Source organism: Bacillus rossius, chromosome 5 (genome assembly GCF_032445375.1).
Source record: "Bacillus rossius redtenbacheri isolate Brsri chromosome 5, Brsri_v3, whole genome shotgun sequence".
Lineage (NCBI taxonomy): Eukaryota > Metazoa > Arthropoda > Insecta > Phasmatodea > Bacillidae > Bacillus > Bacillus rossius.
Genome location: NC_086333.1, coordinates 38,919,312 through 38,945,679, shown reverse-complemented (window position 1 = coordinate 38,945,679; position 26,368 = coordinate 38,919,312). Strand labels below are relative to the sequence as shown.

The 26,368-nt window shown below is 38.8% G+C and overlaps 1 protein-coding gene across 2 annotated transcripts in view; it reads right to left on the bottom strand.

The window, feature by feature from the left end:
- Positions 1-8,443: 8,443 nt before the first annotated feature.
- Positions 8,444-26,368, bottom strand: part of LOC134531727 (spermatogenesis-associated protein 20) — a 155,207-nt gene continuing 137,282 nt past the window's right edge. For both annotated transcript variants that reach the window (XM_063367570.1, XM_063367569.1), the window contains exons 11-12: positions 19,074-19,273; positions 8,444-14,973 (exon numbers count right to left, since the gene is read on the bottom strand). In XM_063367570.1, the coding sequence (XP_063223640.1) occupies positions 14,692-14,973; positions 19,074-19,273 (482 nt within the window). In that variant the 3' untranslated portion in view covers positions 8,444-14,691. The remainder of the gene's footprint in view (positions 14,974-19,073; positions 19,274-26,368) is intronic.

Genomic DNA, 26,368 nt, shown 5'->3' with positions numbered 1-26,368 from the left:
ATGAGCTCACTAGCGATCCAAACTCAAGGAAATATAAGCAAGTTAACTATTTATGCTACGAAATGGCACCGCGTCTCCGAGGGTAATCGTTCTAATGGTATTGAGGTGAGATAGTAAAGACGTTTTTTCATAATGGTCCAAATTACTATCCTCGTACCCGTGCGTTTTTATTTTCGGTCTTATTGTAAAAGCCGTTTCACGTGAAAGCCATATTATTAAAGAGTGTGGTTACAGTACTGAATTTTGTCCAGTTTATAGAAAACTAATCACCGCTGGAACTCACCCCACCGATGTTTGCTCGAGACATCCGAGTCTGTTTACGAAAAATTTTTTAATAATACGCTGAAGGCGGTTGATTAGTTCTGTTTCCGTGTTTCTTTTTAAACTGTAATTTCAGGAGAGTCTAAATGGCTGTTTTTTCAAGAACAATTTACGTATGAAACATTCTGTACATATTCTTGAAAGCACTCGAGGGCTTGGCATTACACCTTTGTCTTTATTCCTCAGCCATACACTGATAAAAATTTTCACCGTGATTTTACGTAAGAACGCTGGTTAAAAATTATCCAAGGATATTCGTTAATTTACTGTTATCTACGAAGTTTGACGGGTAGTGATTACACCTTTTCTTGGGCACGAATCAACAAGAATAATCTCGGTACACCACGAAACATCCGAAAACTTGTTAAGAACAACAATAACGCCCTTCTTCCTTACACTTGCCTGTTTACCCTATTTGCAGCGGAGCACGGAACTAGGAAGTTGGAATAAAACGTAGTTTCACGAATATTTAGTTATTTGAAATTTCGAAGAACTCTTCCGTTTATTTGAGATAATTTCTTCGTGGAAAAGACCATACTTTTTCTGTATTTTCTAACAGTGTATAATGTTATGGTTACCAATCAAATATCGTAGTTTCTCTTTGCATGATAAAAAACTGCGCGCCACTTCACAGCCTTGCGCTTAGTGGCGATACCACACTAGAAGCACCAGCGCGCGTCGCACTTATCATCCCGTCTAACACAGGTACACCCCTGGCTAGGCGGGCCCCCTAATGTTCAAGCAAAAATAATGCTGTACAAATAAAAGCACACAAAGTACTGTATAAGAGGTCAACCAACCTTGTCGCTTCATTTACCTAAATGTTGTCTATTTACTATGCGAAGCAAATATTTACTTTTGTAACAAAAATATTTTGTGCGCCTATCCAATGTTTCATGTGAAAGTAACTTTATTTTGAGCATCTAATAAATCGCACAGTTGCGTTTACGAACTCATTTTGATTTATCAGCATTTTTATTACAATATAGCTGTTCATAATTAAATAAATTTATAATTTTTTTCAAAAAAATATATATTTATATATTTAGGGCATGGTCTCATGGAGACGTAAGATGAGCTGTCTATTAAAATCTACGTCTAGATCAATGGGCCTTAATAATAAATCCCATCGAATTTCTCAGCAAGAGTTTCAGAATAAGAATTATTGTGACGATATTGTAACCACTTTTCGATTTTATCTTAAGTAACTATTGTTTATATATTTACATACATAATATTATTTTTCAGCTTTACTGCCGTGTGGAAGGCACGACAAACAATATCTATGCTTACAATAAATATATAAAGGAGTAGTGTTTGTACATGGAATATATATTTAAAAAGAGTATTTGGTGATAATAACCGATACACTTAACAAATAGGCTTTATATATATTGCGGAATACCTTAAATAAGGAAGGGGGGGGTCTAAATAGGGTGAGTTTGGTTGTATATCAATAAGTCATACCCCCAAACCTTCAAAAATAATCTGTATGAATACTTATGCATTATCTTATTTTTTTTATAATTTTAAGAAATTACACACTTAGTGATGAAAATGGTTTTATAATAAAAAAAATCTCTAAAGATAATCAGGCCGGAGGTAAGATATGCATATTTAATTAACAGAGAAAAAAAAAACAATTTTTCAGTTTTCCGAAAATTCAATCAATTAGAGTGAAAATGGAGGTGGTTTTGTTTTATAATGAGAAATTTAGATCACCGAATATACTAAAGAGTAAGGTAAAAGGCCATGAATGATTTACATGCAATAAGATATCAGTAGTTTTTTTTTAATTTTTGAATTTCTAACAGTGTAAAAAGGGGTTTATATTGGTTCCATAATAATAAATCATCTCTCAAGCTAATCAAGCAATATGTACAAACTTTACCTTGCAAGTATAAATTCCTTATAAAGTGTTTTAATATGTTCAACTTGAACTTAAAAATAGTACTACTTAGCCTCCAAACATTTCATGAATAGACGGTAAAGTTAAAAAAAATAATAACTTCAGCATTATTTCCGCTAGTTGCAAGACTGAGAAACACCATTCTAGTAAGATGGGTGGGTGGTAGTAAACCAGACCAGTATTCTTGGCTGTCAGCAAGAATATTATTTACAGACTAGCTGCCCGACCCGGCTTCGTGCGGCTATACTAATGGAAAAAAAATTAAGCCACATCTACCATTTACAGTAATGGTAAATAAAAAAAATCAGTGAAAATTTATTACAATGCTGTATAATGTACCGGAGAGAAAATGAATAGCACCGATGGTTTCCCGACTCGTGCACGCAACGTACAACTGATGTACCCGTACTTCGCTACGGCAGTCTACAGGCAGATCACTCTTGCGCCGCTCATTATACATGCCCCTCCTTGTGGGTACGCCACTGCCGCGCGATGCCCGTTGCCATGGAGACGCAGAAGGCATGAACAATGCAAAATCCTGTTCTCATGCAGACAAAGTACCGTTGCCTGGTTTTAACCACCCATGGGATCTAATTTTCGGAAAATGTCATCCTGCGTAATATAAGGTACATTACTGTGAAGTTTCAAGTCTGTAAATTATATATAGGTACTTGAAAAAAAGGGCAATTTTTGATATTTAAAGTACCCGCAAAATTTCAACGGTGATGAGGACTGCACTAACAATGAAATAGTCGTTGCCATAGAGACGAATGAAGCATCAACAAAGCAACAGCCGTTGCCATGGTGATTTCCTACCAAAAACTGGAAGTTTTGATATATTACGCCCCCGAAACTCCCCTTGGGATCGGATTTCCGCAGAATCCGTTCTCAGTGAGCGTCTACATCACAAAATGAGTAACTATGCTAAATTTCAAGTCAATCGGGTGTATAGTTTTAGAGATCTCGTGATGAGTGAGTCAGTGAGTGGTATTTCGCTTAATAAACTTCTAGCGCCTGCGGCAGTCAACACACACTTCGTACGTGTACTGCATGTTGTATCTAACCCCCTCCAACGCATTTGATTCTAAATTGGACTTTTAGTAAGGATCCCTAATGTTATTGATAATATAATATAGCCTATAGCCTTCCTCGATAAATGTACTATCCAACACTGAAAGAATTTTTCAAATCGGACCAGTGGTTCCTGAGATTAGCGTGTTCAAACAAACAAGCTCTTCAGCTTTATAATATTAGTTTAGATATACTTACTGTAAATACTAAAATTGAAAAAAAAAACCTATAAATATAATCAAGCACTTTAAGGGTAATAAAAACAAGGGGCTCATTAGTAATAACGCAAGGTAATGCAAAAAAATTTTATTCGAACAGAAAATAAGTTAAGCGATTCACAGCTACATTTATCACATGAAAATGTCATTACTTCGCTATTAGGTACATTCCACACATATAATTAAATCATGCCAAATTCTGAAGTTTCACAGCTAATTAATATGTTGCATAATCATTCATTTCAGGCATGTAATATTTCAAGCACTGTATGGATAAACTAATAAACAATAAACGTGGTTAGCATTTTTAAACAGCCAAACAAATTTTAGCAGATAATAAAACTTTTTAAGTATGTGTAATTGAAGCATTTAGTGTGATGCTAGATACATAATATTAATATGTTTGTGGATTTAAATTTGTCACAAATTACTTTTAACTAACAAACTTACACTAAATCACAAAAGAATTTATGTAAAACATATTGTTACATTTCATTCAATTTATAATTCTAAATACACAGAAAATTCTGATCAAACTTTGCTCGAACAGAAGTGAAGCTTTGTCTGGACATATATGCCGACAGTTTTTGACTATAAATTAAAATATGTTATATTTATTTATAAGAAAAGCAATATGGCAACATGCATGTGAAAACTCGTCCACCATTATCACCACACAAAAAATTTATAATTACCTTTATTTGTGTTTGTTTTAACAAACAGCTTCATTACGACTTAACACATACTGTCACTATATTATTTTTTAAATTTATTAACCAGCAATCACGGTACATGTTAGTATTACGCTTCCTATACATATTACTGGGTACACAATATTGTACAAACCATGGTTCTGAAAATGCAAAATTACCCTGTTACGAATGACATGCGTACGGGGATAGATTATTTCCACATCATACGCCAACATGTATAACAATTCAGTTTGACTGTTCCTTTTTTTTCAGTTGGTCACAATTTATTAATGCTGAGCCTATCCAGTTGTCATCTATGAATAATAAGAAATAACTAAACAGGTTGCCCCTGATCAAACGACAACCCAAACTTAAGAGGTGATGGATGTGTTGTGCAAAATAAGGCAGGAAGTATTACACACCAATAGTTCCAGGGCAGGGGTCGACAGGCCGTGGCTCAAGAGCCGCATGCATCTCTTTTCATGGGATTTTACGGCTCTACAACTCACTGCGCTGCCGAAACAAATGAAACGGCCCAATCACCAGACATGTCCACAATCCGCGCTTGCACCTACCGTCGCACCGCCCGCCTTCGCACTCGCCAGGGGCTTTTTAATTAACAATTTTTAGTTTTTCTTGTTTATCAGTAGAGCTCTAACAATTACTACAATTTATTTTACATTTACGTGTTGTTTTCCTAAGAGACTTTTATTATTAACTTTTTTTTCAATTTGTGAATAAAATATTTTGATTGTATCTCCTTTCTTTAATCGCCTTAAAGTTCCAAGTAGACACAGAGAAAATACATGTTGCGGTTCTCTAAGAAAATTGGAGAATCTGTTAACTTAATATTTGGCTCGTCTCACCCGAAAGTCTGCCGACCCCTGTCCTAGGCGATCCAGAAAGGTACACACCATCATGAAATAAGGTTTCAAAATAATCTTATTACCTTTCATCATAAACTAATTGAAGTTAAGCAGCAAATTTCTGTATAAAAAGTTACTGAAATAAAGATTTTTAGCATGATAAAATTTTGGTTCTTGTTATCATCCTCTCGTATTAGTAAAATTAAAAGGTGTTATCTGGCAGTATTGTGTGTAAACAAAGGCTATAATTTTTTTGAGTGTGTGTGTTAAACATATATTAATATTGCCAAAAATATTTTCCTTGATGTAACAATCACAAACAGGGGCGTACGTAGGGGAGAGATGGCGGTGATACATCCCCCACCCCCAATCATGCAATTCTTTCATTCCCCACAACAAATGGAAAGCATTTGAAAGCAAACAGCGAGGAAAGTGGTTCTACGTCCCCTTCGCTCTCCTCCCATCCCCAGAAATCAACTCCTGCTTTATTCACTAAAATGCTGGAGAACGCCCGATAGCAATGCAACCGGCTTAGCTGTTTTTCTACCGTGCGAGCGCATTAGCCTACAAAAATGAACCATCAAATGTCGCTTACTGCACTCTTTAGGCTACAGTACCTCTATTGGAACAATTCAAGTCAGTTACAATATTACTGTGCATACGCACTCTGCTCAGCAGGTTGCACAGCTACTAGCAAATCAGGCCTTCCACCTCCCATTTAACACTGCAATGTGATGTTTAACGGAAAAAAGGTTAGCCATGAGTTTTTTATCACTTCTAAATACGTAATAGCAGCAGTAAAAATTTACTACATTCCGCTGTAACAGACTTCAGCCAACAAAACGCCTTTAAATATTACTAATAAATATGGATGACAATATTTTCTCATATAAAATGTTTTTACTTCATAAAACACAAAATATGAAAGTGTTGTTTGGTTCTCAAGATTATTTTCAAACGTCTAGATTTAAGGGTGCCTAGGTTCCTCAATAATTACTTCATTTAGAATATGTAATAATTTTATTCGCTTAATTTCTTTTTCTTAAATTCCCACACAAATTTTGTTTTAGTGGATCAGAGAACAGATTAAAATGTTAAAAGACAAAATTAAAATATAGTTTCCTTCAGAATCAATTCAAATAAAATAATGAACTCTTCAAGTCAAATAAAAAATCAGAAACGTGAGCAATAAGCATTTTATGGACCATAAAAGAATAAATACTGGAAACATAAATAAAATGGCCAAACATAATTCATATGGATGTAGTGTTTACACTATAGTCAGGGAAAATCCCTAACCGTAATTTATGTAATGAAAGAATTTTTAAAACACTTTAAAATAGGGATATTTCATATTTATTTTAAAGAATTGAGATTTAGATTAGATCCTTTTTGAAGGCTCATTAGTGTTGTAATAATTTAACACATTAAATTTAAATGAGTAGTTTGGTACATAATAAATCTTAAAAGTTTTTTTGCCAGCGATGTCAGTGAAACTTGCTCGTTCTATCGTGTGAATTTCCACTGGATTCTGCGACTCTGAGAGCATTGTGACCCACACTTGAACCTTACAGTATTGTATCTTGGGCAACAAACGCAACGAAAAATGCTTCCAGTAAGGTACTATCGTTGGAGTGCCAGGTGACAAAATTGTGGCACGTAACATTCTTACGTGCTAGGGGAAAGTTATAAATGCAAATGCATTTATATAGACTCCAATCCCGAAAAACTGAAAATGTGTAACCGTTTTGGCGATGAGTATTTCTGTCAAGGCTCTGTGAGTTTTCATAGGTAGGTCACATGTTGGTGTTAATTAAGAAGTGCCTACGTATAGTCATAATGTATGCCTACCTATGTAGAAGTTAAGGTTGTGTTCGTGCTGTTATTTTCGCCTGTGAAAGCGTTCACGGTATCGGAGAATGCAGGGGAAGGTATACTCGTGGTGTATAGTGTGCTACAGTCGCAGTATTCGCGTTGACACCTGCGGCCAAGCAAGACACTTGGTTCTGAGAGATCTCTGCAAAGAGTCGAGACTGAGCAGCGTGGTTGGAGCGCCAAACACGGTGCCTGGGCATTGGCGTAGCTGTGTTCATAAAGTTGGGGGGGGGGACAAATAATGATTTTGATGTCATGTAAACCCATTCCCCTCTTACCAAGACGGGGGGTCCGGGGGTCCTCCACCGGAATATTTTGATTTTAAAAGTGCAAAATAGCGCTTTTTAAGCAGTTTTTGTATCCAACCATTGGATACTTCGATGTTAAAATTATTATTGTTTCCTTAAGATAAAATTTGATGAGTGAAGAAATTACAAATAAAGTTGGGCAGAATAATATTATAAAATACAAATATCACGGTCTAGAAAGTTGGGAGGGGGACAGTCCCCTCCGCCCAAAAATTTCAGGGGGTCGTGTCCCCCCTGTCCCCCCCCCCCCCCCCCCCCGGTTCCTTCGCCCCTGTGCCCTGTGCCTGGGTAACGCACGGATGCGTTTTATCTAAATTGTCAGATGGTAACTATACTAGTGTTGAGGTAAAGAGCAAACTTGTGTTCTGGTAGTTAGCAAAAAAAAAAAAAAAATGGCGAAGATTCTTCAAAGAGCGCGGTAAGAGTACGCTGGTAATATCCCAGGAAACAAAGGTTTAAACCTCGAAATAATTTGTCCAAAGCTGAATTTTTGCACAGTGGTAGAATCTACTATGCTTTAACGTAAGAAGAATTTTTTTTATATATGTTCTGCCCCCGCCCAGTGATGACACTCACAGCGCCCGAAGCGCAGAGGCGCCGGGAGACGAGCCTCGCAGCTCCGCATGGCAGGCGCCGCGACGGTGTGTTCTGGATGAACGCAGGCGCTCAGCTTCTTGGTCTTTACTTAGATCTTCACTCAAGCAACACGTGCCGTTACCTCCTTCGTTATGGCTCACGTAAATGCGTGTCGTTTGTCATGTAGTTAAAATTACGTAATTGACGTAATACGATGTTTCGGTATTTTCATACGAAAGAAAAAACCCAAAATTTTGACAGGTATTAAAATTAATCTCTCCTTAACAAAACGATAGTCTCTTTTTTTTTCTACTGGTTGGCTGCGTATGCACTGGCGATTGTTCGTAATTTTTTTTTTTTCCGTTAATTTCTGCTTCCGCTATGGTTCCTCTTATTTTCAAACATTTCCATCCGACGTTTTGCACTTCTTTTGACTAATTTTTTGATTAATAAGATTTTTAAAAAGAATAAAAATATGATTAGTTTTATGCCAAACAAAACCGTGCCACGTTTGACTCGTACCATTACTCTTACAATTACTCATACCAAATGTTCACTATTGAGTTTAAAATAATACTTTTAAAGTATACAAACACAATTGCATACATTAATTTCAGTCCTTTTTTTTTTAACTAGTGACCTTTCAATTTCAATAAACAAAAATAAAGTCTTAGTTACGTATCTAAAAGGTATTAAAATTTTTTTAGTGTGTCGTAACACAGTCACGTTCAGGCATAATTAATTTAAACAGTTTTTTTTTTACCTTTAGGGCAAAAATTATTTCTAGCTGATATGCTAACAACGATTATGCAATAGAAGTACAGTGCCACCTCGTCACACATTCGTAAGTCAAAATGGTGTGTATCAGTGTTTACGACTGGGTTTTAAAAACAGAAATTTTCAAAGCACAACCATTTAAGAAAAAATTCACAACATTGCAATACTTTGTAATTCAGTACAGTACACGGTAATAATTTTAGTGACATATGGTATGTGAAATTAATTTCCAAGAAATATCCCTATTACATTATTCAAGGTTTAGAGATGAAACACTTGCCGCTCATGTCTGCTGGAAGTAAACACTTCCACACATGTGTTCGCTTCTGAGGAACTTACAATGCACTTGCGTCTCGCACTATGAACTCATCAGCAATGAAGTGGACGTTCATTTATTGAATTCTGAACAGTCATTATCATACTTACCACTCACTTATTTTACATGCAATCATAAACTTTTAAAATTCTACTTACTTGCCACGAATCTGAGATTCAAAACATTATACAAAACATACAGTTCCTAACACATCATTTAACAATAATTACATGTAGTTACAGTAGTTTCATTAATCACAGAAAACTCAATCACAAACTACATTCATTGAATTGAATATAATCTGTATGATTTAATAGCTCCCTTTATCTTTTACATGATAAAACCCTAAAACTTCTTTATGGTTATTCTACGTACCTACACACACATCCAAAACATGGCTGGACCAAAATAATTAGCACAATGTGAGGAAGTCCTACTAATACTATATTCTAAAAAATAATTTTGAAAAATAAACTATGTAAATTAACTCACCTATTGCACTAATTTAAATCCAGAAATCGACGAGAAAAAAGTAAAATACCAGTTGCCTTTGGTGTAATTCTGCTCTGGAGCTAGTGAGGGCCAGTGACTACTGAGGGAGAGCGTACACGTGACCAAACTGTACTGCTGGTATGATCTTGTCACCACACAATGGTAGGATAATAGTTACAACGAATATACAGAATAACAGTGTTCCTGCACAGCAAAATATAGAGGAGAGTTTCAATACACATACATTTCTATTACAAATGGCTTTTTCTATGAGAAATGGTTATAGTACCTAGTGTTGTCCAGGCTCTACGCAGAGTGAAGATACTATGTTTATGTGGATGCGGGTATTTTTTCAAAATCTCCTGTAGAAAGTAATTTTACTCCGATTTTGCTCCAAGGTCAACTATACAAAATTCTACCAAGCTTGAATTTAACTGTACATTTGATTTAGATACAAAATGACAGTCAAACAAATACTACCTTTTATATATCTAGAACCTTAATTACAAAACTTAAGGATACACTTTTTGTTTGTTTGTCTGCACGAAGGGTCCACAGATGTAAACACTAATTTTCTTCCTATTTTAAACTTTAAGTGTGCAAAATTTCATCAAGAACTAAAACTCTGCTTTATAGGATAGTAAGGAAGGGGGCTGGGGGTTGTTTTCTAAAAACTCGTGTAGACGGTGAACTGGTTTTGAAGGTCAGGTGTACAAAATTTCATCAAGGTCGGAGTAAAACTGGTAGATTTATATTTAAAAACAAGCCCTACAAACACACAGACACACAGACACACACACGTACGTACGTACGTACATGCATACATGCATACATGCATACATACACTGGTATTTTGGCTGTTTATACTAAAAGTGATTTTTTTTTTCGTGCAAAAAATATTTTAATATTGTATGTATATGCTGATTAAATAAATGTAACATGCACCACGAATTCGTTGTTAAGGGACTTTATTCTTTGATATCAAGATCTATGAACCACCAAACAAGGTGTGAAATTTTATACCATAAAAGTACGTTTAGTATTAATTTTGTATATTTGAACAATGATTGTAATATAAGTGCCGTGTTATAAAGCAAATGGTAAATGCAGAGGTACCTAATAATGGACTCGAAACTACTTTAATACAGACTTGATGCTCAAACATTCAAGTCACACTTTGTGTTGAGTCATGTCCCTCACTAATTTAGAATAATGCATTAGTAATCACAACCCCCCCCCCCCCCCCCCCCTTTCCCACAAAACCCTTCGGATACATTTTATTAAATTAAATCATCTTCACTGAATATACAGTTAAGTAAAGCACCCCAAATAACTTGAATTATAACAAACAAGACCAATTCTAGTCAAAATTGTTGAAGCAAATTTACTGTCAACTTTTAACGAACAATGTTACTATTTTTATCCCGGCGATAAGAGATGTTAAATACAAGGGAAAAAGTAAGAAATTAAAAATAATTCCGAATTTGTTGCTATTACAGCATTCTGAAATTGTTGCTATTCCAGCAGTATCTTATCAAATAGTGAACAATGTTTCTATAAGAATTTAATTGAAGAGATTTGTAGGAGTTACTTTAAGTTACTGAATATGATTACACATGCTATAAAATACAATAATTTATTATACTATTTTCATTTTTTTAATACTCACTACGCTGTCATTCAAAGATTAGTCCACCATAGTAGGATATTATTAACACATGGTCCTAAAGGTAAAATTATGAAAAAAACATACTGTAGTCTTATAAGGGAGACTCCCAATAAAATGATGTATTAACAAGAATATTACCTGAACACTTTCAATTATATGTAAATTAGTCTGCAGGAAGATGTTTTATAATGTTAAAAGACAAAAACTGCTTACATGTGATGGATTGAATGGCACTATATTAATCACAATTTATTTACACATTTGTTTGACTATTTAACTAAATATCTAAGTTTTGTTTTCATTTACTGAACATCATAAAGTAAATGTATATTGAGAAACTAATCTACATATCTAGTCTTCTTTATTTACTGAACATTATTAAGTAGTTGCACATTGAAAAATAAATAACATTAAAATTTTATTAAATGTTTTAGCACTGTAATAATATCTAAAACAAGTATGAAAATATTACAATACACAATATAAGTGCCATAGTTACAAATGAGACCATGAAAGAATTTTAGAACAAAATGATATGAAATATTGGGAACAGATCATGCACAATAGGAAAAAATAAACATCAGATCTGAATTTAAAAAAAAAAATTGGTTTTTCAAATGCATTAAGTTAGCTATATGCATACATGTATATGTATATATAGTCCCCCCAAAGATAAGGTAGTAAACATTACGTACTTATTTAGCCATGAAATCATTATAATCAAAATATTTTTTAAAATTATAATCTATCCAAGGAAACTCATAGCTGTGTATAATTAAAGAACAAGCATACCATAGATTTAAGATATCTTTAAATGATTCAATGTGTACACCAGCCCCAGTGACTTAATGAAACTGTAAATCATAATAAATTCAAACTAATTTTTTATGTTGCTCCACTTTGGTTACTTATTTTGACCACCTGCTGAAAACATTGTACCTCACTACATTTCCAAATGAAGTGAAATACTGTTTAGTTATCAGCAAAGGGGTAGGAGATATTTCACGAAAGATTTGGAGTCAAGCTAAAATTCAAAACACCTCAGTCTTTTTTTTTATATTTGGGGGTAATTTAAATTTAAATTCCGGCCTCCATTGGCTGTTTGCACACAAATCTCAGCTATTGAGTGTCGAGCTGACCGAATCCCGAGCGGCACACCAAACCAGGAAATGGCTTCTCTCTCAGGTAAAAGACAAAAAAAAAACGAATGAACGAGAAAAAAACGGCTGGTGTTTTGATGCCACTGGTGGCTGCTTGCAAGGTGAACCGATGCAATCCCAAAACTTTCTCCCCTCGACAATGAGTCACATCTCCGATACTGATGTTAGACGAGTGTCATGGGTGCCTCGCTTCTTGTGCGTGAAAAATCACGATGGCATATAGATGTCCTGCATCGCGAGAAAAAAAAACACCAAGGAGCACACTATATATATATATATATATATATATATATATATATATATATATATATATATATATATATATATATGGAACCATGGAGGTATTAGTCAATGGAGTTGGTGTCTGTTATGAATGGTGAAATCATTCGGTTAGCAACTTGTTACCAAACCAAGCCGTAGCTGCATGAAGATTAAGCTAAAAGTTTCTTTGTAAGACCTTAAAAGGAACTTGGTAGGAAGAATAATCAAAATTACATTTGGTAATAAAAGAATGATCAGGAATTAGAATTAAATTCTCAATTAAAGACACCAATATTTTAATACGCATAAAGAAATGGTCGTTCTCATTTTGACTTCACTTATAAACAGAGGGTGATCACGTCTGCATGATTACATGGTAACTGTGTGAACCAGTTTTTTTATCAGCTCATGGCCTGCGCCATGTTGGTCAGACGCCCAAAACATTCGCTGAAGTGTAGTGTTTGCATTGTGGTAACAGTTATAAATGACTGCATTTTCTGGAAGTGACTACGTTTAAAACAGGAGACTTCAATTTATGTTTAGGTACTAAAAATCATCAGACGTGGTCATGTTCCGTTTCCACAATGTTTTGGACGTGACAATATGGCGAAGGCTATATAGAAAACTTGACTTCAACTACGTCACAGCATGTCATCTTCTGAAAATTCCTAACTCCTTGGTCATTATCGTGACAAAGATTGCACACACACACACTCCTTAACTTCTAACCTCCATGAGAAATGCACGTTTATTATTGCAACCTCCTTGGCAAACACCAAACAGCATTGAAACTAAGTACCAGCAACCACTGAAGTGTATTGTAAGGCTCCATGATACTATGCAAGATTACTAGCTACTCTATAGCGAGAAAAAGATGTAATCATACGCGCAATGTTGTTAGCTCAGCGAATGACAGTTACAAAGCTCTTAAACTCGGTTACTTAGTAGAGTTTATGTGAAAGATTGACTTTTTGCTTGGATTTTTTTCTACATAATTGGGTTTATTTTTGTATCATGTAGGTAGCAAAAAAAAAAATGCTCAGAGTATCATTGCACTCGCTGAAGCGAAAATAGCCGCTAGTTAGCAATTCAATGTTAATAAAATGTGGTTAGCACAGTTCAGACAGCAGTAAGCATAGTTGTGTAGCTAGTGACCTCGCACATAGTAGTTGAGTCAACGCCGATGTGTACAGTGTGTTTATACTAATTCATGGGAATTTTAGTTTCTTCAGAGTCAGAAGAATGAAATCCAGTTTGATGTGACGGAGAGGCACAGCGAGTTAGCGCACTCTGCGAGGGAGAGAAGGGAGAATTCGAGAAGGGAATGGAGATTTCGTGTTAATGAAAAGAGGGGGAGAAGGAAGAGCGACTGAGGGGAGGGGAGAAGGAAGAGCGACTGAGGGGAGGGGAGAAGTAAGAGTGACTGAAAGGAGGGGAGAAGGAAGATCGACTGACAGGAGGGGAGAGGGAACAACTGGAGGGTAGGGAATTGGAGAGAGTGAAGGTAAATGCATGGAAGGGAGGAGGATACAAGGAAGATTTACTGAAGGGAGGGGACGAGAGGCTGCTAGGAGGTAAGGAATAAGGGCCACTGGAGAGAGTGAAGGTTAATGTAGGGAGTGGAGAAGAAGGATAGAAGTAAGGGCCAGTGAAGGACGGGGAGCAGGGAATAAGGGCCACTGGAGATAGTGAAGGTTAATGTAGGGAGGGGAGGAGGATAGAAGTAAGGGCCAGTGAAGGGCGGGGAGCAGGGAATAAGGGCCACTGGAGAGAGTGAAGGTTAATGTAGGGAGGGGAGAAGAAGGATAGAAGTAAGGGCCAGTGAAGGGCGGGGAGCAGGGAACAAGGGCCACTGGAGAGAGTGAAGGTTAATGTAGGGAGGGGAGAAGAATGATAGAAGTAAGGGCCAGTGAAGGGCGGGGAGCAGGGAACAAGGGCCACTGGAGAGAGTGAAGGTTAATGTAGGGAGGGGAGAAGAATGATAGAAGTAAGGGCCAGTGAAGGGCGGGGAGCAGGGAACAAGGGCCACTGGAGAGAGTGAAGGTTAATGTAGGGAGGGGAGAAGAATGATAGAAGTAAGGGCCAGTGAAGGGCGGGGAGCAGGGAACAAGGGCCACTGGAGAGAGTGAAGGTTAATGTAGGGAGGGGAGAAGAAGGAAAGAAGGAGCAGGGAAGAAGGGCTACTGGAGGGCGCGGCAAGACGCCGGGTCGCTCAGCAGCGCACGCAGCTCAGCGGGGGCGGTGGCGGGCAGCGAGCAGGCGCGGCGGCGACACACGTAGGCGGCGGCTCGGCCCCCGGCCGGCTTCATGCGGCGGATCACCTCGCACTTGCGGTACAGCACGCTCTCGGAGCGGTCGCGGCCATCGGCGAGCGCCAGCACGCGTCCCGCCACCAGGCACGACTGCACCGCCTCCAGCAGCGCCGCTGTGTCAGGGTCCTCAGGTCGCCCCGTCACGAACACCTGCGACCGAGACTCGCCTCATGCCTGCTCTGCGCCAGGACCAGTCCCGGGTGTAGCGTCTCGTCATTAGAGACGGATGAGATGAATAGTTGAGAAGGAGCAGCAATGGTATCCACTTGTCAGGATAATTGTAACAAACTGGTAACCCATCAATACATGGCAAGGTTCACTATATTTCCCACTTGAAAATATTCTGTATTCGAACCAATAGAAAACAGGGGTAAGAATGATCTGACGACTCTACCAGCATTGCCTCATTCCTGTCCAGCAAACCTCTTCTCATTTTACCATCGTTTCCCATCATCCTCCATCATACAAATGTGCTAATAGTTCCTTGACGAAGTCCATAATCAATATTATTATTATTATTATTACATTGCAAAATTTTAGGCAGGCAATCTTTACACGAAGTCATTCGATACCCCAGACGGGTAGTTCTCTACCAGCATCTCCCGCACAAGTTGTGGTTTGGAAGCACTATGCAATGTTTGGCATCGTCTTAACCTAGTCAGCCGGCATAGTATGTAGAAAATAAATGGTTCACCTCTCAGGTTGCTAATTTGGCAGTAGATTCTACATGAAATTACGAATAAACGAAAATTCTCGTTGGACATATCGTATGAATATTCCACCGATCGCCGAGAGAGATAAGTAAAAATAGAGCATTATAGTAATGGTAGCAATCATAATATCATTTGAAGACAACGAGATGATGTAGGCGAGAAGAAAAGGATGCAAGCAGGAAAGAAAAGTCTATCTTCCAACTTGTCTCTAAGAGTATAAAATTGAACAAAGGGAAATTTCTGCCACTGTCGAAAACTGCTTGTCGACATTCCTATCGAAGAGTCGCACTAGCTGTAATCTCCCCAAAGGCTACGAGTATAGAACTACCAAGTCACTCAGTCGGGGCATGTAATTTGGTTACTTAAAAGCTTGTGGCAGTAAATGAATCCCCTAAATGATATTCTAGGAGCACCAGTATCAGTTTCTAGTGAGAAATTTAAACGTGTGCGAGCTGATGACTTGAACACTAAAATGGTTAGCAATCTGTGGACGAAAGAAATTCGGAGACCTGAATACTTCATATTGTACGAGGGAAATATTTTTATGGTAAAAGTAATCGAGTTTGGCGATCTGGAAACTTTGATGATGCCAAAGAAAGAAACTTTTAGGCGGTAGTCTTTGATGTGACTAGTTCAGAGACTAAAAGTGAAGATATATCTTAAATAATGCATCAAGAAAGAAGCTTCGCGAAAAATATAATAAGTGGTCAGCTAACATCGCTATAGTAAGTACTGGCCTTCTGCAGTGTGGTGAGATTGTAGATTGCAGATTGACATTGTATTTTTTTTTATTTTTTTTTTCGTACTTAGCATTATGTACACACATCTTTTTCCAAAAATGTTATTTTTATCTTCAACAAATATTTATACTATGTGTTAAAAAATATTTCACACAATACTGTATTAGATTACACAAACTAAAAATACAGAAAATTAAATTTACATTATCTAAGATTAAACAACTGAATTCTTGGATCACAGCAGTTCACATTTCAAACTATTTATTTTGTTACTGTATGAGAACGTGATTTGTATGGTGTACAAATAATTTCAATTATGCATACTGCCCAGTGTCTTGTGAGAAACATGCAACCTTGACATGCTGTTTTTTTTTTTCAAGCAATGATGTTTCAAGAGATAAAAGTATGTATCATAAATGATAACTGCAGGTATCTACAATGAAATAAATGTGATACATAAATGACCTAGGATTAAATATTGTCAAGCATCGAGGTAAACAGAGAAGCAGGCAGCTACCTGGGAGGGTGTATCAGACTAAAACGATAAGAGTTCAATGTCTATCTCGTAACATCAGGGTCATTATAACCTGTGAGAAGTGATAAAATGAGGATGGATCATTTATGGTCTCTACAAACGATTAGCTCCGTCCGAACTGACCGTTTGGACTGAATTGAGGCCCTCTGTACACACGACCAGTCCAGGTGCTCAGTTCGTAACGAACAGTCTGAACTGTCAGTTTGGACTGAACTGAAGCCTTTCCCACACAAGATCAGTCTTCTGGTTTCTGTTGCTGTTGTATGTATCATGTTCCTTCCATATTATATGATGAAGTTGCAAGGATGTTGCAATTGCAACTGCACTTTTAGTTAGAAAAAGGGGGAAAACCAAAGAGTATAAACAAATATGTCTGCCACCACACTCGGCAGATGGACTGAGAACTATTTTTTTTAAGTGACGGGTTGGACTGGCGAGATGCTGTTCCCACGCACGGCAGTTAGGACTGAGGGTTCTCGAACCAACAGTCCGATTTGATGGAAAGCCACCAGTTCGTCCGTCATCAGTTCCGACTGATCAGTCCACTGTCCTTGCTCACACACTGCAGTTCCGACTGATAAGTCCGAATTGACAGTTCAGACTGATCATGGGTAGCCTTAATGGAATCCATGCAACACAAACAGAGCAAGTTGGCGCGATGGCACATCAATGAACTCGCATTCCGGAGGGCTGGGGTTTGAATCTGGGTCCAAGCCACCCGTATTTCCAATTTAGAATATTTCATCCCAAGTAAATTTTGAGATAATTCCTCTGTATAGTACATGGCCGATTTTTTTTTAATTTCCTTGAACTAGGATTATTTTTGTATCCTTCGCTAATGATATCAGGGCCATGGTATTAGATAGTCATATCACTCGTCACAGAAAAGCCATCGAGAGTATATTCTTAGCGGGGTGATTACTGGATTGTTTACACAGAATTACCGTGGCTACAAGTTTAGTAACGGAACAGATGCTAAGGCAGTTGAAAGATATTTGCGTTGGCCAACATCAGGGAGATATCCATGGCCCTGTTTTACTTTAATCCCTAACTAGCTTCATAATAAACTGACAATTGCTACGGAGGTTGAAGAAAATATGTGCACTGAACCACATTTGGGGGATCCTTGTACACCTGTATCATTTCATCTCTATATTATAAACTGCCACGGTTTTACGGCAGTTCACAAACGCGTATGTTGGATCGCACTGGGGAGATACTTCTACACTTTTTTTTTGTTCCTCGTTTCATCCCTCCGTAGTTTCATGATATACTGCCAAGGTTCTACGGCAAATAAGAACCCACTGAGGATATTCTTCTAACTTTTAAGTTTTATTACTCCCCAGTTTCAGAAGCCACCAAGGTTGTACGGCAATTTGCGTTAGAACGCACTTGGGGGATACATCTACACCTTCAACCCCTGCAGTTTCACAATAAGCTGCCAAGGTGCTACAGCCAATGAGACGACATTTAGGACGTGGGACGGGGGACGCGTGACGGGGGACGGGGGACAGGGGATGAGGGACGGGGGACGGGGGACGAGGGACGGGCGACGGGGGACGGGGGACGGGGGACGAGGGATGAGGGATGAGGGATGAGGGATGAGGGACGAGGGACGGGGGACGGTGGACGGGGGACGCGCGACGGGGGACGCGCGACGGGGGACGGGTGACGGGGGACGGGGGACGGGGGACGGGGGACGGGGGACGGGGAACGGGGGACGCGCGACGGGGGACGGGGGACGCGTGACGGGGGACGGGGACGGGTGACGGGTGACGGGTGACGGGTGACGGGGGACGGGTGACGGGGGACGGGGGACGCGCGACGGGGGACGGGGGACGCGCGACGGGGGACGGGGGACGCGTGACGGGGGACGGGTGACGGGTGACGCGCGACGGGTGACGGGGGACGGGGGACGCGCGACGGGGGACGGGGGGACGCGCGACGGGGGACGGGGGACGCGTGACGGGGGACGGGTGACGGGTGACGCGCGACGGGTGACGCGCGACGGGTGACGCGCGACGGGGGACGGGTGATGGGTGACGGGTGACGGGTGACGGGGGACGGGTGACGGGGGACGGGTGGCGGGGGACGGGTGACGGGGGACGCGCGACGGGGGACGGGGGACGCGCGACGGGGGACGGGGGACGGGGGACGCGCGACGGGGGACGGGGGACGGGGGACGCGTGACGGGGGACGGGTGACGGGTGACGGGGGACGGGGGACGCGCGACGGGGGACGGGGGACGGGGCGTGCACCCACCTGCGTGGGCGCGTCGTGGTGCACGAGCAGGGCCGACGTGAGCTCGGGCAGCGCGACGGGCACGCGCGTCAGGCGGCTCGTGAAGGCGGCGAGCAGGCGCGCGGCGCGGTCCTGCAGCTCCTGGCGGTCCAGGAGCGCGCCCAGGCGCTGCAGGTTGTGCGCCGACACGGAGTTGCCCGAGGGCTCGGCGCCGTCCTGGTCTGGGAACACACGGCAGCACCGAGCCCGGTTCACACGCACTCTTCGGTGGCTCGCTCAGAGCGGTGCAAGTCTCTTACCAACAAGGCCCATTTACAAGTGGTTCACAAAATCACTCTTGATTATTTGTAATAACAAGTGAACTTCAAATGTCTACAAGTGATTTACTTGTAATCAAATAAAAATAATGGATTACTGACAAATATTGACAACTTGTTTATTATTAAAATCTACCTATCTCAAAAAGTAAGGAAGTTACCTTTAAAATTTTAGCAAATATTTTCCCCAATCATTTTGCGGTCTAGTTTTTCCTATGCTGATTAAAATAAAAAATAACAATACCATTATCCTATCCAACTAATATTTAAATGTGAAATTTTGGAAGTTTGGATGAAATTTGAAATACAGCTAGCCCATATCCTGGACCCATACTCCACTTATTGAAATGACGACAGATATAATGAGTACTTTGCTCTCGCAATAGCAGTAAATCTTGAAACACTGATAAAGCGTAAACTACATATACATTTCATGAGCACCAAAATAAATAGCCCATGAATTTCACAACTAGTATTTTATTTGGAGCTTGAAAAGATTTAGCAATCGTTAAAATGACGTTATCATACGATTAATTTTTTTCCAGTTCAAAAGAAGACGCCGAACTATACAATATGACACCTATGATAAGCTTTGCAGAATTATACTACATTAAAACTCTAAACACTATTTTAATGTCTATATCAGTAACATTCAAATTTTAATTGCATTTTGTTTATAATAGAACATGAATTCCACATTCTATATATATATATATATATATATATATATATATATATATATATATATATATGTGTACAGTTTGCCTTATTGTGGAAGTATTAAAAAAAAGTTAACCTTGGTCTAGCTACTCGCGTTCAGCAATGACTTCAAAAAGGGAAAGAAAAACTTATTTCTTAGGTATCTTCTGAGTGTTTAAAAGTAATAGTAAATCAAGTTATTTAGTCTGTTCACGAACATAAAGCAAAAGGACTTGTAACTAAATACTGCCCAATGCTAAATTGAGAAGCAAACTAAGAAAATTTAATTTGGTGAACTTCGTATTAACTAATACAAATTAGCAGCACTACACATATCAGGTAAAAACCATATAAGAAACGGTCTATTGTCACCTGACTATAATACAGTAATCAAGTGTATTAATCACTTAGTAATATATAATAGTAGGTCCAAGCCCATGTTACACGGAGAGTATTGAGTATCAGTATGGGGCCAATATCCGACAACTATCTGACATCACAGCGGCCATATTAGATGACCTTAATCTTGATATTGACCTCAGTCGTCATTTTGGATTCCATTATCTTGACATCGAGTGCCGAACTCCTCAACGTTGCAGTTTTCGTTACGGTAGCACCTTCAAGCCATATTGAATTCTAACGTCATTTCGGCCATCTTGGATTATGTCACAGTCACCTTTTTCGATTCTGATGCCGTGAGTTCGTCTGCTGGAGGCTGCCATATTGGATGATGTCACCGCCGCAATCTTGTTTTTTTTTTGTTTTTTTTTTGTTTTGCTTGAGGTCGCTAGCTTAGATACCACCATCTTTGTTTCTGCTGTTTGTTCCTAAAGAACGCCAGTTTCGGTCTCTCTCATACACGTAAGGTCGATTTTACATTACCTACCAATGTTGTTATGAACATTTTTGACATTTTAAAATTATTATTTTTTTACAAAATAAACTGGAAGCGAGGTGATTCTAACCACGACAGCACGAATCTCTCGGTTGGAAAACCAACACCTTTAACCGCATGGCCATCGATACATTTACCAGACTGAGAATTAAATAAGGCATACAGAAGTATAACATACATATTCAGACTTGTAATTTTTTAATTTGAAATAACAATAGAAACACCTGATAGAGATCGTTGCCACCATTTTGTTACCAATACTTGCTCATGGGAGGGTTAGTGTAGCTAGTATACAGGTAGTCTGATAAGAGGGTGCTGCCTAACATCTTGTTTTCAATATTCGATACAAGTAGTGCTAGTACACACAACATTAGCTAGAGTGTGCTGCCACTGTATTGATTTAATTTGTACCCACTAGAGTGCAGTGATATTTACTACCATGACAACCGCCATCTTGTAGGCCATATTGGCCACCATCATGAAAATCTGTAATTATTAAGTCATAAATTAGGAAAAAATTTCCAAAAGTCATAAAAAAGATTATCTATTAATTTACTGTTTATTCAATCGATTTCAGTCATTGGTTCGATCTTTGGACAATGAAAAAATGAATTTTGGATTTTAAAAAAAATATTTAATCGGATATGGTGAAAAGTCCTAAAACAATCAAAATATTGACAGGAATAATCAAAAATACACGGAGAACCCTTCAAAATAATGGCAGGAATAATGAGGAGTACGCGGAGGAAACTAACGCTCGTTTTCCTAAATCAGTAAATAACAAAAAAAAAAAAATTTAAAATAAAATTACAACAGATTTTGCCAGATTGTAAAATTCTCCTCTGTTCAACAAGAACACAAACTTGTTTTGCAAAAATTTGTTTTAGCATTACCATATTATTATTCTAAATTTAAGATTTAATATAATATTTCTGTGATTAAATGGCTTCACAATATAATTACGAATTTCTACCCCTACGAAAGCGAACATGGGGAAAATTCTGTTTTATAATACATGCATACATCAGTTAGGGGATTGCTCCCTTTTGGTTCGTTTACCCGGCCTTCTTAGCCTGGCCCCCACGGGCGAGGATACGGAATAAGCCGTATACGCGGTGTTAGGACTCCAACTATGACCAGAGACTGAGGCTAACCATCCCAGCATAGTCACCCCCTCGTCACCTTGCCTCACTCAGCTCACCAGACAGTTGGCTGTGTCCTTAGCCCTTGGACCTTAATGCACATCTGGCGCCTACCATGATCTACCACTATCACACTGGGACCAACCTCTCCTAGCTGTCCAGGCTAGTAACCGGAGCTGTGTCGTCGCTCACAACATTGACTCATCAAAATGATAATCATAAAAAGTAATATATTATTGTTTTACCTAAAAAAATATACATTTTAAGTTTCATTATGTTTCAAAATTAATACCTGCGAATGCATGTGAACGTTATCATATTTAAGGGTTTTTATAATTTTTATTTGTAATCAATTTGTAATGTAATTAATAAAACTATTCAAAGTATCTTAATGTGAACCTGCACCGAATACTAAAGAGACTATAAAATAATTGTTTAGTCATAGCGGTCGTCCATTAATCACGTGATGTTTTTTTAGCAATTTTTTAACCCCCCCTCCCCCCTAGTGATTTGTGGTGATGTTTCAGACCACCCCCCCCCCCCCCCTCAATAAATCACGTGTATTTTTTTTTGTACAAAATATTTTTAAAAATTTCAGAATATTATCTTTAAATATAGGTATAATCTAATTTAATTCTGGAAAATTAAGCACAGTGATGAAAATGTCCAGGCACACATTAAGGTTGCAGGTTTATTCTCACTGGCATAAAAATAATAAAGGAAAGGCGTATAAGTAGAAATCGCGCGAAAAAAATAAATACACGTGATATCGCTCTACACCCCCCCTCCCCCCTTGTGATATTTCGTGATTTTTCCCGACCCCCCCCCCCCCCCCTTTTCGAGCCTCACGTGATTAATGGACGATCCCATATGCGCACAGCTCATTAGAGTACATAGTTCCTTTCATGATAACATGATAGTTGGCGAATGTTCGCACGCATGAACGACATGGGCTGAACAGTGGTCGGCAAACGCTCGCGAGGAAGAAAGTGCGCTGTTGGCTATTGTGTGCAGGGAGGTCGTGGGGGTGGAAGAGCCGGGGGGAGGAAGGGCGGTAATGAAAAGACCGCGGGGCACGCAGCGCAGCGGCGCTATTATTAAAACACGCATAATGAGGAAGCTGCTTGTGAAAGACTTGTCACGACGGCCCGCACACGACGTCGCCGAACACGCGTGTTCCACAAACGCCAGCCTCAACTGTTGTTTTTGTCACGTATTCCTCCCTGCGCTGTGCTGTACTTCAGTTCACGAAAACAGAATGCAATTTTTTGACGTGAAGGATCTTTAAAATCATATCGAAACACACGGATCCCTAACAGGATAGAAAAATATACCATAATAAAAAACCATATCGTCTAGTAGTAGCATATCTTGGTATGTCTTGGCACAAGGTCCGTAAGGAGGAGCCGGAGGAGCAAAACGCCATCTTGGATTGTGAATTCACGGCGGCCAACTTGGTGTAAAATTTCCTCAAAATTCTTCAAAAATACTCAAAATTCCTAGAAATTTCCCCATTTTGAGGGAAAATTTCCCATTTTACTCCGCTAAAAATCAGGACCTTGATTTCGTACGCCTCGTTGCAAATTTTCGTTTCGGCAGCCATCTTGAAATTCCGTAATTATTAGGCCTATACTAGAAAATCGGGAAATATTTAAAATTAATAAAAAAATATATTTAATAAAATTTTATTAAAAAGAACTTTCGCTATTTTAAAATTTGTCCGCCGTATTGAAAATCAGTAATATTATGCTAAATATTCTGGGGGGAAATTGAAATTTGTAAAAAAATTCATTTAATTAAATTTTAATAATAAAATTTATAAAAAGGTACTGAGATTAAACCTGGCAAGGGCAATCGATTTAAAATGGAAGCGGATTCTCCCTCAATGGAAGCCACTAGCAGACTGACCTCCCGCCACTAATGCCAAGACAGATATTACGTCAGTCAGTATGAAGTCATTTAATAAAAAAAAATTCATGCAGATTAATTCGTCAGAAATAGCCAGAAGCACTCGCATAACATCAACAGAAGTTTCGCCAGAAATAATCAGGAGCACACGGAGGAAACCAACAGAAGCGTTGCCATGAATAACAAGAATAACTTGGAGAAACCAACTAAATACTGGGAGGAATAATCAGAAGCACATAGAGAAAACCAACAAAATAATGACATGAATAATCAGGAGTACACGGAGAAAAATAACACACATTTTCCTAAATCAAAATCAGTGAATCAAAAAATAAATAAAAAGTTACAAAAACATATTTTGCTAGCTTGTAAACTTCTCCTTTGATCATCAAAGATAAAGTTATAGCACATGCCAAAAAAATTTTATTTTTTTAATATTTTTTTTTTTTGTAATTCACTGATTTTCCTGATTATTCTTGCCAATATTTTTTTAATGGTTTTCTCCGTGTGCTCATTATTCATCTCAATATTTTGTTGTTTTTCTCCATGTGCTCCTGATTAATCCTAGCGTGACTTCTGCATATGTCCGATTGTTTCTGGTTATTTTTGAGGAATAAATATTTTTTTTCCTAAAACATTTTTTTACTTATTGAAACATACAATTTTATTCAGAGTTATTTAATGAGTGAATTTCTGTTACAAAATCAGCGCTTACAATAATTTTATCAGGTGGAATTCAAACAAAAAATAATCATTACTCAGTCAAATAATATGCCTTAATTAAGACATCTAAGAATCACTATTATGCGAGATGAATTTCTTTCTCCTTGTTGTCTAGCGAAGCCCTATTTCTCTTGCGATCGAGAATGAGCATTCCGCAACCCACATGAAAGCGCGACTGCCTGTACACGACAGCATGTGGCCCCAACTGTTGCCAGAATCGGGACTACTTGCAACAAGTTATTTGCATTAGATAAATTAACCCTCGCTGCTAAATGGAACTATTGTAGCCAGTTGCAGCCTTGAAGACTCGTATTCTCGTAGCCTCGTAGTCTTGTATTCTGGTATTCTGGTATTCTGGTATTCTGGTATTCTTGTAGTCATGTAGTCTCGTAACCTTTGAGCTTTGGAGCCTTGTAGACTTTTAGCTTCGTAGCCAACTCGCCATGTAGCCAAATGTTGCTGGAGCAGTTAAACTTTAAGACAGCTGGAGCCGATGACTTCTGTAGCCAATGAATATTGGAGATAAAGACGTTTGGAGCCGATATTTTTGTAGCCAAAAGTATCGGAGCCGAGGACTATTGAAGACGAGAACTTTTGGAGCCAATGATTTTTGGAGTCAAATAGTTTTTGAACCAAAGACAGTTGGACACAAAGACAGTTGGAGTCAAAGACATTTTGAGGTTTTGTAGCCTACCGTAAATTGACGATAGCATCCTACTGAGTTGGAATTTTGTGAAAATTACATCCCTTTCGTTAAATACATGTAGTCAAGCCTGTGTTATCATATCCTACTGATATCGTATACCTGTAGCGAGATCGTATCCCTGCGATGATATCGTATCCTTGTGACCAGATCGTATCCCTGTGGCGAAATGTATTCCTGTGGCGATATCGTATTCCTGTGGCGATATCGTATCCCTGTGCTGTATCCCTGCAACGAGATATTATCGCTGCATCGTATCCCTCCGATGAGATCGTATCCCTGCGATGAGATCGTATCTTTGCGATGAGGTCGTGTTCTTGCTTGAGATCGTATCCTAATGAGTTGAATTTTCGTCTAAATGTGCGTCCTTTTCGTTACATGTGCTTTTTTTTTTTATTGAATTTGATTCCAAATGTGCTTCCGTTTTATCGAGTGTTTCTTCTTTTCTATGTGTGCTTCCTTTTTTTTATGTGCATCGATAAGTTTTTACTCAGGAAATGATTGGCCTCGTGGTTCGGACACGACTGGTCTATACGCCTGACATAAAACACGACATGATTAAAATGTTGCTTGCGTGTCGACGAATAATGCCTCCCGCCGCCAGCGAAGAACGAGTAGAGCAATGCAAGGGAAGGAGTGTGCTACTCGGCGAGCGAGTAGGCGGTCTGAAGAGGACTTGCTGTGGGGCTCCACAAAAGTCGTCGACGAGGACATTGAAGCAAGTGACAATCCTGGAAATACCCCTTCTTCAGTGGGGGTCATACTCGTGCTCACGAGCTATTATATCTTTATATATATATATATATATATATATATCTTGTGTGCGTGTGTATGTCACTGAACTCCTCCTAGACGGCTCGACCGATTTTGATGAAATTTTTTGTGTGAGTTCACGGGGATTCGAGGATGGTTAAGATTCACAATTGGAT